The sequence below is a fragment of the Somniosus microcephalus genome, chromosome 2 (assembly GCF_052327205.1).
Source record: "Somniosus microcephalus isolate GS21.2 chromosome 2, FLI_Smic_1.0, whole genome shotgun sequence".
In the NCBI taxonomy this organism is placed as follows: Eukaryota; Metazoa; Chordata; class Chondrichthyes; order Squaliformes; family Somniosidae; genus Somniosus; species Somniosus microcephalus.
Window position 1 is genome coordinate 294938314 of NC_140988.1, and position 14562 is coordinate 294952875.

Genomic DNA, 14562 nt, shown 5'->3' on the forward strand with positions numbered 1-14562 from the left:
AATGTTATATATTGTTATACATTGGATCCATACAGATGGCAAGAGATTAAACATTCTTCCCATCATTCTGAGCTGCAAACTAATTCTGATGTATGAGGTACATCGGAACAGGAGCAGGCCATTCAGCTCCACAAGCCTGTCCCACCATCAATTAGATCATAACTGATCTGTAACTCAACTCCATTTACCTGCCTTTGTTCCATAACCCTTAAAGCCCTTTCCCTAATAAAAATGTGTCCACCTCAGTCTTGAAATGTTAATTGTTTCAGCATCCACAGCCTGATGAGGGAGAGAATTCCAAACTTCCACGATGCTTTGTGTTAAAAAGTGCTTCCTGATTTCACTCCTGAATTACTTAGCTCTAATTTTAAGATGGTGCCTCTTGTTCAGGAATTCCCCGACCAGAAGAAATATATCTCTATCTACCCTATTGAGCCCTTTACCATTTTAAACACTTCAATTAGACCATTAGACTCAATACAAGCCAAGTTTACACAACCTGACTTCATAATCTAACCTTCTAAGCCCAGGTATCATTCTGACGAATCTGCGCTGCACCCACTCCAAGGCCAATAAATTCCTACTGAAGTGTGGTGCCTAAAATTCAAAGCAATATTTCAGATGGGGGTCTGACCAAGTCGCTGTTCAACTCGAGCATCACTTCCTCCCATTTGTATTCCAGTTCCCTTGAGATAAAAGCTAATAGTCCATGAGGCTTTTTAATTACTTTTTGTACCTGTGCACTAGCTTTTAGTGATCTGTGTATAAAGATACCCAACTCTCTCTGCTCCTCCATAGTCCCTAATCTCTCACCATTAAGCAAATATTCGAATTTATCTTTGTTAGATCCAAAATGGATGATTTCACACTTCACCACATTGAGCTCAGTCTGCCACAGTTTTGCCCACTCACTTAATTTGTCTATGTCTCACTGTAATTTCCCACGCACATCTACACAATTTACTGTGCCTGCAAACTCGGACATACAAAGCTCTATTCTTTCATCCAAGTCATTGATAAATACAGTAAAGCCAAGGCCCCAGTGTAGATCTCTGGGGGACACCACTCGTCACATCGGCCAATCAGAGCACATTCCCTTTCTGTCTCCTACCTCCCAACTAATTACCAACCCAAGGTAAAGCAACTAGATTATAACCCCTTGCATTATTGAGTCCATTCCTTTGTTAAACAAAGAAAACATATTCCAACAATTGATAAATAAAATTAGAAAATCAAATTTAACAAAATTATATTCAATATAATTAATATTAAGAGATGATCTTTGCTATTATATTGGTAAACTATTCAGTTCCAACTGGGAGGCGCTAATAACTGGGTAACACTCACATGCTCCTGGTACTCCCAATGCTACTCATTGACTTCAGTTACCATAGGCTGCAATGCATTGTGAGAGCTGAGCGTCAATCCCTATCACATCTAACGTCCATCTTCAAAGTGACCTTTGTGAAGCTGCGATCGCCTGTTCGCGTGTTCCTGACAGTTTCGTGCAAATGGAATGCAATTCCTTTTACAGAATCGGTTTTGTTTCTTGTCGTGGGTTTGAGAGAAGAGGAGAGCAGATATACATCATCTCGAGGGATTGGAGGCGGTTTCCTCATTTCACAACCAAATGAAAACAGCTGCTGGAAAGGAAACCGACTAAAGCTCCAATATACACAGAGATCTAGTAAAAGAAATCTGTTCGTTCCAATTGGTCTTATTGTGATTACTAAATGCTGTCATCGGTTTGGGAGAAAACTAAACGTGTACTTTCGCCGGCAACTTCTGCAGCGAGTAGAAAACTAACTGAACCCACATTTCGGCCAAATAATAGAATAAGCATTGAAACTTTCAGGATTGTTCATGGTAGGCGCAGTCTATAAAGTTAAACCGTCGTTTCTTGTCATTTTAGCTGAAACATTTCACTGTTATTACCTTTCTCCTACTCTCGCTATTTGGATTTCCCTAGATGAGTCTTACATCCCTTGTTCATTGCGTAAATGACCCAAACAAAATGTATTGTTTGTCGTTAAAAATGCAGCAGGTATCATACTGGGTATCGCGTTCCCGTTAATTACTAAATGTGATTTAAAATCGATATATCGGTTTGGTCAGTGCAGGGTGGAAACTACAGAAGTCCATTCTGCTAAGCTTCTATCGTTTCCAAATTGTCCGCACAGTATTTGCCTGCTTCTGCTAATCATTGATCGCTGCCAACCTTTGAAAATACAAGCAGATCTGATGCACCTGATATCATCACTATATTTCTCCTTCCTTTTATTCCCTGGGCTTGAACTATTTAAAGACCAGCTTGAGATGATAAAAAAAATTCTAGCAAAGGTTAGACTTTTGCCGAGCATTAATCCTAGTCTTTGTGAGTCTGAAGAAAGGGGCAGGTATCCTTAAAACAAACCACGCCGGAGTGCTTACCGTCGCAGAATTACAAACACGTTGTCGGTAAGAAGTTAATAAAAAGAAGTCTCGCCACTAGTTACATTTTACGTCAACTGAGCTCGGTACCTTTTTTGATATTGATGTGGCAGCTGTTTGGTGCTGGGCCCTACCAAACGATACGACTGCGATTTACAGCAAAGCATTGGGCTGCCGAACCGAGCAGTCACGGAAAGCGGAATGGTGTTAAATTCCCTGTCAATCGTTATAATCCAACTTCAAGTTCCAGAAAGCATGCGTTCTTCTGAACCTCTCTATCAGTTTCTTGATAGAAATTAATATTTTGACATCCTCGGGAGACTGAATAAAACGGGGAGAAACACGAGACAGTTGCCAAACCGGCAATATACACGTTTACTGTTGACAGCGATCTCGTTATTCATTCATTATTTTGCTGTCATTTTATAAGGTCGGCGCGGTACTATAACAAGCAGTAACAATCTGATTCCGGTGTTTTGAATGGGAAGAATGCACTGAGCCGGTGTCGGTGGCGCTTTACTCTGGCAGATGGCGCTTTAGTCTTGGCTGTGTGTAACGTGTTGCCTCTCGCTGACGTGCTGAGAAAGGGCTGATCACACCAAGTGGAGGCCCGCTATGGTAATGACTGAGATTGGGAGGGGTTTTTTTTTCTTAAACGATCGATGTGGTTCGAGAGACGAGCAAAAGAAAAAAAGATGAATGGACCAGGTCTGGTCAAATGTCACCCAGACGGGACAGCGCGGAGCAGAATGAAGACCAGGAGAAACCTCGTGAGTGCGGTTTGAACCGGGAGGAGGAATAATCGCTGCTGAGGACTAAGTGAGGAAAACAAGAAGGAAAGAAAAAAAAGATAGCACATGCTTTACTGCTCCTCATCAATTTCACTACTTTTAGTCAATTTCAGCAACCTTCGTCAGTTACACTTTAGCACTTGTTTTCTCCCTGATACCTGCGTCGAAAACATAAAAGGATCTTAAAGAAAAATCGATAGGTTTCATTACAACATATTGCTCATTTCCATGAACCATGAAGGTGGGATGTTTCTTTCTTTTTCTCTACTTCGCCTCCGGCACGGGGCGATCGCAAAGTCCCCCTGAAACCATCAACATCGCCATCGTTCTGCCTCACAACACCAAGTACGCCTGGGCTTGGCCGAGGGTCGGACCCGCCATCCAAATGGCCATCGAAAGGATTAACAATGACGGGGACCTCCTGAAGGATTACGTCCTGACCTACAAGTTCAAGAGCAGCGAGGAGAACGGCGGCTGCGCCGATTCCCTGGCCCCCTTGCATGCCGTGGACTTGAAGCTGGAGAGCGACCCCGACGTGTTCGTGGGTCCCGGGTGTATATACACCACCGCCCCGGTGGCCAGGTTCGCCACTCACTGGAGACTGCCCCTGGTCACAGCCGCGGCGTCGGCGTTCGGATTCTCCAACAAGACGGGAGAGTACAACACGACCATCCGGACGGGACCGGCCTATCCCAAACTTGGGGAATTTGCCAGCCACATCCACGAGACCTTCAACTGGACCTCGAGGGTGGCCCTGGTTTACCTGGACCTCAAGAGGGACGAACGTCATTTTTTCTTTGTCACCGAAGGGATTTACACCTCTTTGCGAGAGGAGTTTGCAAACCTGTCCGTGCAATATCACCATGTTGAGAAGGAAGAACTGGACCAGAGAGCTATCATAGATATTATACAATTTATTAAACAGAATGCACGGAGTAAGTGGATTTACAGACCCCACCCCTTATATCAATGTGGTAATAGTGAAGTGGTTTGCTATTGTTTAGGAGGCAACGTCGCAGTCTCTCCTATATAAGAAAATGTTTGCTCACTTCTGGCTTATTCCCCAGAGTCCAACCTTCAGAGGGGTGAAGTCAGCAAATGATGTAACATTCTGCATCCTAATAGTTGAGGTTGCATTTTAAAAACATAAGAAATAGGAAATAGGAGCAGGAGTAGGCCATTCGGCCCCTCGAGCCTGCTCCGCCATCCAATAAGATCATGGCTTTCCTCCCTTCACCGAGCCGTCTCCCGCGTCTTTAGGAGACATTTACTTTTTTATAAGTTATTTGATTTCAGCCCTGTTTCCTGCGGACCCATTTTTTTTCCTGACGGAATTTGATAAACAATCATTTGTTTTGACTGCGGTCGTAACTTCTTTATCCCGTCGGTGAGAGAGAAAGCGGAATTAACGGGGGTTTAGATTTTCAGAAATGACCCTGCATTTAACGGGATAGATTGTTGCAAAAGGTTTAGTGCTACACTGAACACTTGCACTGGTAAAAGAATGTCTGTCTGGCTCTTGGTGTGCCACACCAAATAACGTTTATGATGGCAAACTAGAACACAATGTACGATGTAAAAGCACATCTGTAACACAGCTGCCCAGCCAGAACTATCCGCAGTTAGAACAGTAAAGAAGTTAGCCTTTTGGGGGGAAATTGCAACACAGTTGGGTAGCGTTCGAAGTGGAACCTCTCGATTAATAATGTGCGAAATCGACCCAAAAGCGTTGATTCGTACACTTCATCGGCTCTGAAGAGCGTGCCGACATACTGTGACAGGTGTGTATATCGCACTGGACACGAAGCTAGTACAACGTTGTCTGTGAGTTTAGGAGCACGAATGCAAACTGCAGATGCACACAAGTGCCGTCGCCTGTTTTTACAGTTCGTCATAATCCACTTTTACAGCATTAAATAGTGAAAGACACAACACCTACATCGATAGCAAGCGGCGCAGTGCCCGTAAGAGCGTGTCGGCGACCGATTAAAAGGCAGTAGGTCTTCGCCGTTAAATAGCGCTCACCCTGTGGGCTCTCTTTCATGTGTACAAGCCGCCGCGATATTAACCTCTGCGTACCTCTTTGACACGAAACGATTAACTTGTTTTTTTTTAATCTGATCCAAAATACATGTATGGAAAATGTCTTTGCTTAATATTAGTTTTGTTAGTGAAGGGGTACAGGGTCAATCTTGGTCTATTGAGGGGTTTGCTGGGCAAATATGACCCTTTGATTTACACAGTGTCTCTCCCCTTTTCTTCCAGTTGTGTATTTCTGTTTCCCTTTCGAAGATTTTCGTCAGATAATGTTCTACGCGCAAAAAGAGGGACTGACGGGGGGAGACCATGTTTTTTTCTATGTGGATGTGTTCGGAGAAAGTCTCAAAGTGAACTCCCCCGGAGAGTCTTACAAACCCTGGCAAATGAACCACAGCAGCGAGTCCGTCCTCAAGGAGGCTTTCCAAGTACACGAATTTATTTCGACCCATTTCACATCATCTAGGAGATAGCTTGTCTGTGTACTTAAATAAAAATCTACAACTATCTTTACTATCAGGGGTCTTTGTGGCGAGAGGTAGAACGGTTTGTAAAACTGCGATTTGTGAAGGGTTGTGTAGATGCTTTATTTGAAGCGGTGCTGCCGTCTGCTTTTACCTGTCAGTAAGCGACTAGAAATAATTATAATAATGGCCTCTACAAGTCAACATAGGAACAGGAGTAGGCCATTCAGCCCATCGAGACTGTTCCGTCATTCAATGGCTGCTCCCTACCTCAACTCCATTTCTCCGCCTTTGATTCCTTAATAACTTACCTAGCAACAACCTGCCGCTCTCAAGCAACAGCAAAGAGTGAGAATGAAATAAGAAAGTGTATTGAATAACATTTTCACTTTCGCTTTCTTACGATACTGTTAAAGCACGGGCAAATGAACATTATCACTTTATTGGCCTTACACCCTCTCACAAGAAACCTACTTGCAATTCAGAAAACTCCTCCCTTCGTATTTTGTTCGAACCCCTCCCCCCACCCCCAAAAGAGTCAATTACATTAAAAGTTGAACAACATGTAGGAAATTCCAACTTTTTATGACTGTGGTTTCTGTGTAAAATATTGGTAGTGAAACGCCAAAGCACAGCGGCATAAATCTTTGTACTCAAGTTCTGTATCCCCCACAGACTGCATGGGACCTGCTCGAGAATGTATAATGAACTCAAACTAATTGGGATGTCGCTGCTCTTTTTTTCAGTCGGTGATGATCATTACCTACAGGCACCCAGAAGAACCGGAATATTTGGAGTTTCAGGAAGAATTACGTAGAAGAGCCAAAAATGTGTCGAGTGCTGATCTGGACAACGCTCTGGTAAGCACCCGCTGCAGTACAGGACTGGAAACTCATACTGGACACAGGCGCGATTAATGAATTAGATAGATAGACACAGACAGATCGAGAGATGATAGATAGTCCATTTACATAGAGAGATCCTTCACTCATTTCCCTCGCACTGAAGGGAGTAACTAAAGAAGTAAATACGTTCGATTCTGTCAGTTATCTGGCACAGGGCATCTCCGATTAAGGGTGATTCTCGCCATACTGCAGTGCAAACACTGGGCGTGCTTCATGTTTGATTTAAGCACAGATGTTTATCACATTTGAGAGGCATTACTTTACTTTTCTTTGATCTAATGACCTGGGCAGCAGATTGGAATACTGTTATCTTGAAAGAACAGTGTTTTACTGCTGTATTGCTTTAGGAGATAAAAAATACAGTTGGTTTAAAAAGAAGTCGATCTCGGAGACCCGTTGTAAACCAATCTACTGCCAGTAATTTACTTAGCTGTTTACTTCTCTCGCAGAAGTGATGATTCCTATAAGAAGTTTAGTAATTGCGGACTTGCAGAGCAAAATCTCCAGACTTAAAGACAATTCAAGTAACGGCATTATCCATGGATGGCATTCATATAATTTTTGGCCCTAAACCAAATTACATTTTCTAATTGTTACTATTAAATGTCTACAATAGTCAGATTAGTATTTTTTGGTACTTCCATAATACTCATGAAGTAAAAAGTGAACATGGCTGCTCCCAATCCCAACTGTAAATGCTGAGCGTACTTTTCCGTTCTGATTGTTGTGGGGATTTGATTTGTGTTGATTCCAGCAAAATTATTACTTTTGTAAATGTGCGCATGTTCTAAACTTTGATTTTCACAGAGGGCTTGTCTGTGGCTTTAAGTTGATTTTATTTCTCTGACTGTGTTCATTTCATGGAATGATTTACAACACCACATTTAATTACACAATATGCCAGCATGTAACCCAATGCACACCAAAAAAAATACGAACATTTACTTTAGTTAATTTGGATCATGACATAATCTGACCCAATTAAGGGACTGAATATTGTTTTGAAATAGATTGAGAGAGTTTCTGGCATTTTATCTCAGTAAATCGATTTCACATCTTTTTCATATTTTGCTGCAAAATGTTTGTTTTCTGTGAACGCCAAAAATTAGAACTACAATTAAAGTAGCCACGTGACCTAATGTGCCTTTGGGTCCAATGTCACCCATATCTTTATTACCATTTATCTGCTCGTGAATATGAAGCTTTGGCGGTTTATATCATTAGTAGTAGTAAAGCAGATTGAAATAGAATACTTCTATGTTCTTGTTTCTAATGATATAAACTACAGCTTCATATTCAGGACTTAAAATATATTCAGAACCCTTTAATTGAGTTACTGCTTTGTATATCAATATTAGCCAATTGTTAGCCAATCACATTTAATGCGTAAGTAGCAAGTGGCTAATGCTAAACTACAACTCCTGTGATGTGACGTCTGGTTCTTCAGCCTAAATGTCACTTTCAGTCACTTGTTATGTCCAATATAATAAACTTTAAGAACAAGTATAATCTAAGAATATGCAAAATGTGCATTATGTAAAATGGCAAACACAAGAGAGTAAGTGAGCTGAAAACTATAATCCAATTTCACTGTCATACTTTTAGAAATCGCTTAAATGTTCTTCTTTCAATTTACGATGTCATCTAGACCATCCAAATGTATTACAACATCATATGTTATTATTCTGCATTCCCAGTCAATGTCTAATGGAATCTTAAGCTACCTCTAACATGTAATCCCACATTTGCCACCGCAACTACCAGACAGCAACCAGTGAGCTCATATTATTAGTCAGTCCCATTAGCCGTGGCTCCCTGGTGTTTAGCAGGTAAATCACGCGCTGCTGGTGTGATGCGCTATTTGTTTATCAAACAGACATTCCAGCTGACCTCAGCAGTTTATTGTGCCCAGTGGCAGAATTTTTCATGTAGACACAAAGAAGTAATATTCCACTTCGGATGTATTGGGCCGGATGATGGTTCCACACCTTTAACCAGGAAGTAGACTATTATGTAATAAAGCTAATGCCATGTTCTTTATTTACCGATTTGCTGCATTTATTGGTAATGCCGTTGCAAAACTTGAAGCAATATAAAGTTAAGTATTTGGAATAACTGGTCTTGTGTTTCCTGAAAAGTCGTTGTCGCTTTCTCTGGAATATCTTTGTTTCCAATCATCTTTTCAGTCAGTTAAATCTATGATGTGTTGCATCATGCTATAGTCATAATTACAATTTATAAATTTAAATTAGAAAAACATTAAACATGGGATAACTGAAGTGTGAAGGATTGTTTGGAGTGTTAGTGCTAAAAGATTCAGCACCAAGATTAGGTATGTAAATTCTATACAGCTGGATCAAAATTAAGTTTTTTTTAATTTAGCAGATACCATTTTCAAAAGTAACAAAATCAGGTTATACATTCAGCTGCCACAAAAATATCAAGACATTTTTTCAAAAGTTATACACCCAGAAATTACTGTTAGAAATAGTAGTGTATAAACATAAAACAAGTTAACACAATTCCAATTATTAGGTTAACACTACTGTTAAAACAATAGATAGAGAAATATCTTATGAATATATTATGTACATGAATATTGTAAACAGTATTTTCAGAATAAATATACGTGAGTTTAACTGTTGATTTATTTGTATTTAAACTGTCATTCTAAGCTCATCCCTAATAGATACCCGGATATAATCTCTGCTGCAAAAAAGGTGAAAGAATTGGAATCAATGTCATAGATTTAAAGACAGTAGAGTCAAATCTTACAAAAGTAAAATTATGCTCATACAAAAGCAACATACTGCGGATGCTGGAAATCTGAAGTAAAAACAGAAAATGCTGGAAATACTCAGCAGGTCAGGCAGCATCTGTAGAGAGAGAAACAGAGTTAACGTTTCAAGTCATGATCTGACGAAGGGTCATCGACCTGAAATGTTAACTCTGTTTCTCTCTCTACAGATGCTGCCTGACCTGCTGAGTATTTCCAACATTTTCAAAAATTATGCTCAGCTGATTTGAGACACATTCTCCAGCAAACAGCTGACTTACCTTCCTGCACGTGTGCTATTGGCAGCTCTTGAAGGATTAAGTGCAGGCTATGAAACTTTGTCTATTTAGTACAAGTAAACAATAAATCAAGTGGAAGATAAATAATCTGCATTTGAACAAATACATCTTTCTCCAGTGATGGTTATCTATTGTTTGTCCTGTTACCACTCCTATTGGATTTTGCTGGATTGAGCAGCCCAATCACCTTCAGTAACATTTAGCTGGCTGACATAATTCTGTGCAGACAATTAACAGATAGTTTGTTGTTGTTGGGGGCCCTGACATGTGGCAATTAGCAGCTCCTTTTAGTATTTTTCTAACTTTAGATGGCATGACTGTTCACTTAGGAAAATAAACTCAACTTTTGTCTTTTTATAATTACATTCTTTAGTTTACTTTAAAAATACTACCATTGGAAATCATTCATTGTGTGGAACAATTTTTCAGGCTATTAGCCTCCTGCTTCTAGTTACTGTGCTGACATTAACTGTAATCCACATTAAAGAGTGTTTTCAGATATCTTCCTATAGTTTCTGAAAACCACTATTTTTCTCAGTGAAAGCTGGTTTAGAATTGAAAGCTAAAGCTTCACTGCTTGTTCCATTTATTACCCAAATAGTCACTAGTTTTTAAATGTCATCTTGATTCAGTTGTTAATGCGCTCACCTGGGAATACTAGGGGACCACCATCACCTCCAAGATCCCCTAAAAGTCACACACCATCCTGACTTGGAAATATATCACCGTTCCTTCATCATTGCTGGATCAAAATCCTGGAACGCCCTACCTAATAGCACTGTGGGAGTACCTTCACCAAACAGACTGCAGTAGTTCAAGAAGGCAGCTCACCACTACCTTCTCAAGGGCAATTAGGGATGGGCAATAAATAAAATCATAGAATGGTTACAGCATGGAAGATAGCCATTTGAGCCTGTGCTGGCTCTCTGCAAGAGCACTTCAGGTAGTCCCACTCCCCTGTCCTTTCCCCGTAGCCTTCAGGTACTTATCCAACTCCCTTTTGAAAGCCATGATTGAATCTGCCTCCACCATCCTTTCAGGTAGTGCATTCCAGATCCTAACCACTCACTGAGTAAAAAAGTTTTTCCTCATGTCACCTTTGATTCTTCTGCCAATCCCCTTAAATCTGTGTCCTCTGGTTCTCGACCCTTCTGCCAATGGGAAGTTTCTCCCTATCTACTCTGTCCAGACCCATCATGATTTTGAACACCTCTATTAAATCTCCTCTCAATCGTCACTGCTGTAAGGAGAACAACCCCAGCTTTTCCAATCTGTTCACGTAACTGAAGTCCCTCATCCCTGGAATCATTCTCGTAAATCTTTTCTGCACCCTCTCTAAGCCCTTCACATCCTTCCTAAAGTGTTATGCCCAGAATTGGACACAATCCTTCAGTTGAGGCTGAACCAGTGTTTTATAAAGGTTCATCATAATTTCCACGTTTTTGTACTCTATACCTCTATTTCTGAAGCCCAGGATCCTGTAAGCTTTTTTAACTGCTTTCTCAACCTGCCCAGCCTCCTTCAACGATTTGTGCACATATACCCCCAGGTCTCTCTGTTCATGTACCCATTTTAGGATTGTACCCTTTAGTTTATATTTCCTCTCTTCATTCTTTCTATCAAAATGTATCAATTTGCACTTTTCTGCATTAAATTGCCAGCGACATCCACATCCTGTGAACGAATAAATAAACCTCTGAATCAGAAGGTTGTGGGTTTGAGTCCCGCACTGGATTTAAGCGCATAATCCAGGCTGATACTCTAATGCAGTACTCTGTTAGTGCTGCATTGTCAGAGGTTTCCTCTTTTGCCCATGTTATGAAAACATTCAAAAAGTATTGGCCAGAGCGCAGAGTTGCGTGCACATCTGTAAGCATGCATGTGCAAAGGTCTCTTCTGGTGTGCAGATGTGATGCCTAACCCACAACATAACCCAGATGTTGACAGCCAGGAATTGCACTCTACCGCTATTGGTCTTTGGCCACTAGTGCATCACAGTCTGGTTATTGGTTAATTAAGTTTATTTTTAGTGCATAAACAAATTGGGCATTAACAGGGGTAGATTGTATAACCACAGTGTTAGTTCATAGTTCAGATAAACACGAAGGCCTGGAGTTTCCATTCGGTTACAGTGGTTTTCTTGGCGCAATTCACCCGAAATCGGCGAAACCGCTGCAAAAGATCGCGGAATTTTAAGCGCAAATTAGGTTCAGTGCAAATCGAGTTTCTGCAAACTTTTGCGCTAGTTTAAAAAAATCACATTAGAAGCCGGCCCCACCCACAAAACTGGCTCGCACCCAGATTAAATTAATTACCACTGGGAGTTTCCGCTAATTGCGCTCACCCGTAGGCCTTCGAGGAGGCCCCAAAAATGTAACTTTTTTTCGGTTCAAGGACACTAATAGGCAAATTTTAATTGAATATAATTTTTCTTAATTTACTACAGAACACCAATATAACTAGCAAATGGATCTGTATAGTTTTTTTTAAAAGTCATTTTCAGTTATTTAACAGCAGTTTACTCACAGGTGGTGGACTAGGCACTCTGATTATAATGCTTACTTTTTGTGATAAACCTATTTTCAGCTGTATTAATCAAACTGCACCAAGGCACCACTCTTAAATAAATCAAGGAATACTTTTTAAAGCAAAAATATTTTAAAGAAAAAGTTACGTTCTAAAATGCTGCCCGGTTGTGCTGGTTCATGGCAGAGTTTACGTGACCATATGCAAATGAGCTTGAGCAGAAACTCGAGAGAAAAAACGTAGCAAAACTTGCCCAATTTTGGGCGCAATTTGCGCCCGGATCGCCGATTGCGCCCAAAGTGAAAACTCTACCCTGAAGTTTCAATGCTGTACCTTTTTCTCTTTTGGTTTTGTTGCTGATTCTCAATAATCCAGACATGCACAGATCACCTGATGATTATTTTATCAAATTAAATGGTTAGGTTTTTGTTCTGTTCATTGTGAAACTTAAGTTGAATTACCAAGGCAGAATGACACCAAGGATGTAAAGAGTAAAAAACAAAATGAGGTAAATCAGGAAGTACTCATTAGGTGACAAGAAGCTTAGATGATAAAAATCTGAAGATTATAGAAGGAAGAAAATACAGAGGGAGGTAAGTGATCCTGTGTGCGAGGCACCCTGTCTACAGCACAAAGCCAGACTATCACCCCTGTTGAGTCAAGAAGGGTTATTTGAGCTGGTAAAAGGAAGAATGTTTCTGTTTATTTTACTTTTAAAATCCTTTAACAGCATATCACACATATTTTCTTCTGTAATAGAAATTTAAAGCCTGATAAGCTCCAAGAAATGTCAGCTCTGTTTAAACTGAATGTTATGGCAAAGAAAGTGTTTCAAGATAACATATTTCATTTGGCTTCTGAAGGCATCTCATAAGGTGAAGCATGAGGGTGAATAATTATGCAAGGATGGAGAATAGAAATGAGATACTCCAACAATAACAGAGTGTTAAACAAGATAATTATTTTCTTTTATTGTTGTAAATAGAACCGTTTCTTCGATTGTGGTGCAGTAACACTTTTATTTTGAATTTTATTTTAGGAACAATATGATGTCAAGAGGGTAAAGAAAGATATTGTCCCAACATTTGCGATCGGAGGCTTCCTGCCGGTGGATGCCTCCGACCTGTGAAATATCTATGCATTTACCTGGAGACCTGCGATCCTGGGTCTCTCCAGGTATGCGCGGGCAGAGGCCCACATATCCCAGGGGCGCATGCAGTTTGCAAGCCCCTCTGGGATCACGTGGGCCAGCCCAACCAATAAAAGAAGGGAATCCCCATTCATACTTATGGGAGTTCTTTTTAACTTTTTAACCAGGAATATTTAACACCCAATCCTGCCTTTTTTTGAGCCAGGTCTCAGTTATTGCCACAAATCCATGGGCTGGATTTTGCCAATGGAGAGCTTTTGGAGGCGGGACTCCCACTTGTCGGGTTTTAGTCCCGACTCCACCAACTTCTGGCCAACCCACACTATTTTTTCTTGATTGACCTTGTTAAGCCCGCCCAGTGGGTTTAGCAGGCCAATTAAGGGAAAGCCAGTTACAGAAAATTTTTGACAAATGAATTGTCATCGTTTGTGAAGCTGTCAAACACTGACATTCTCTATAGCTTGATGAGTTCTTGAATTCAAGACTCATCAAACCTCTGTATTTAGCAGAAATTAGATGGTTGTTGCATTGGAGAACGCAGCAGCCATCTGTCATCTCTGCCGCAGAGGTGTGAGACTCTCTGCATACCCACCGATTGAAGTCTGCAGGAAGAAACAAAGTAAACTTTGCAGCACGGTGGCATAGTGGTTAGCACTGTTGCCTCACAGCGCCAGAGACCCGGGTTCGAATCCGACCTCGGGCGACTGTCTGTGTGGAGTTTGCACATTCTCCCCGTGTTTGCGTGGGTTTCCTCCGGGTGCTCCGGTTTCCTCCCACAGTCCAAAGATGTGCGGGTTAGGTTGATTGGCTATGATAAATTGACCCTTAGTGTTAGGGGGATTAAATACGTGGGGTTACAGGGATAGGGTGGGATATGTGTTGGTGTTGGTGTAGGGGTTACGGGGATTGGGTGGGATATGTGTCGGTGCAGGCTCGATGGGCCGAAATGGCCTCTATCTGTGGGGTTTCTGTGATTCTGTGATAACACTTTCCACTTACCTCACATACTCACCACTCCACACTTGCACCCATCACTTACCTTCACAGTGCACTTTTGGACCCCTCCGATCCCCGCAGACCATCTGCTCACCTCGGTGACCCTGGCGTGGTTTGGAGCCTTCGGGAAGCCCGCACTGGTGTGGGTAAAATGGGGATAATCCTCTTATCTGCCTGTTAACTACTGT

At 41.2% G+C, this 14562-nt stretch overlaps 1 protein-coding gene across 1 annotated transcript in view; it reads left to right on the forward strand.

Moving 5' to 3' along the window:
• The first annotated feature begins 2924 nt into the window (after positions 1-2924).
• npr2 (natriuretic peptide receptor 2) overlaps positions 2925-14562 on the forward strand; it is a 221716-nt gene continuing 210078 nt past the window's right edge. Inside the window, exons 1-3 of the mRNA XM_085973308.1 lie at positions 2925-4156; positions 5487-5686; positions 6469-6582. Coding sequence (XP_085829434.1) covers positions 3457-4156; positions 5487-5686; positions 6469-6582 — 1014 coding nt within the window. The 5' untranslated portion in view covers positions 2925-3456. The remainder of the gene's footprint in view (positions 4157-5486; positions 5687-6468; positions 6583-14562) is intronic.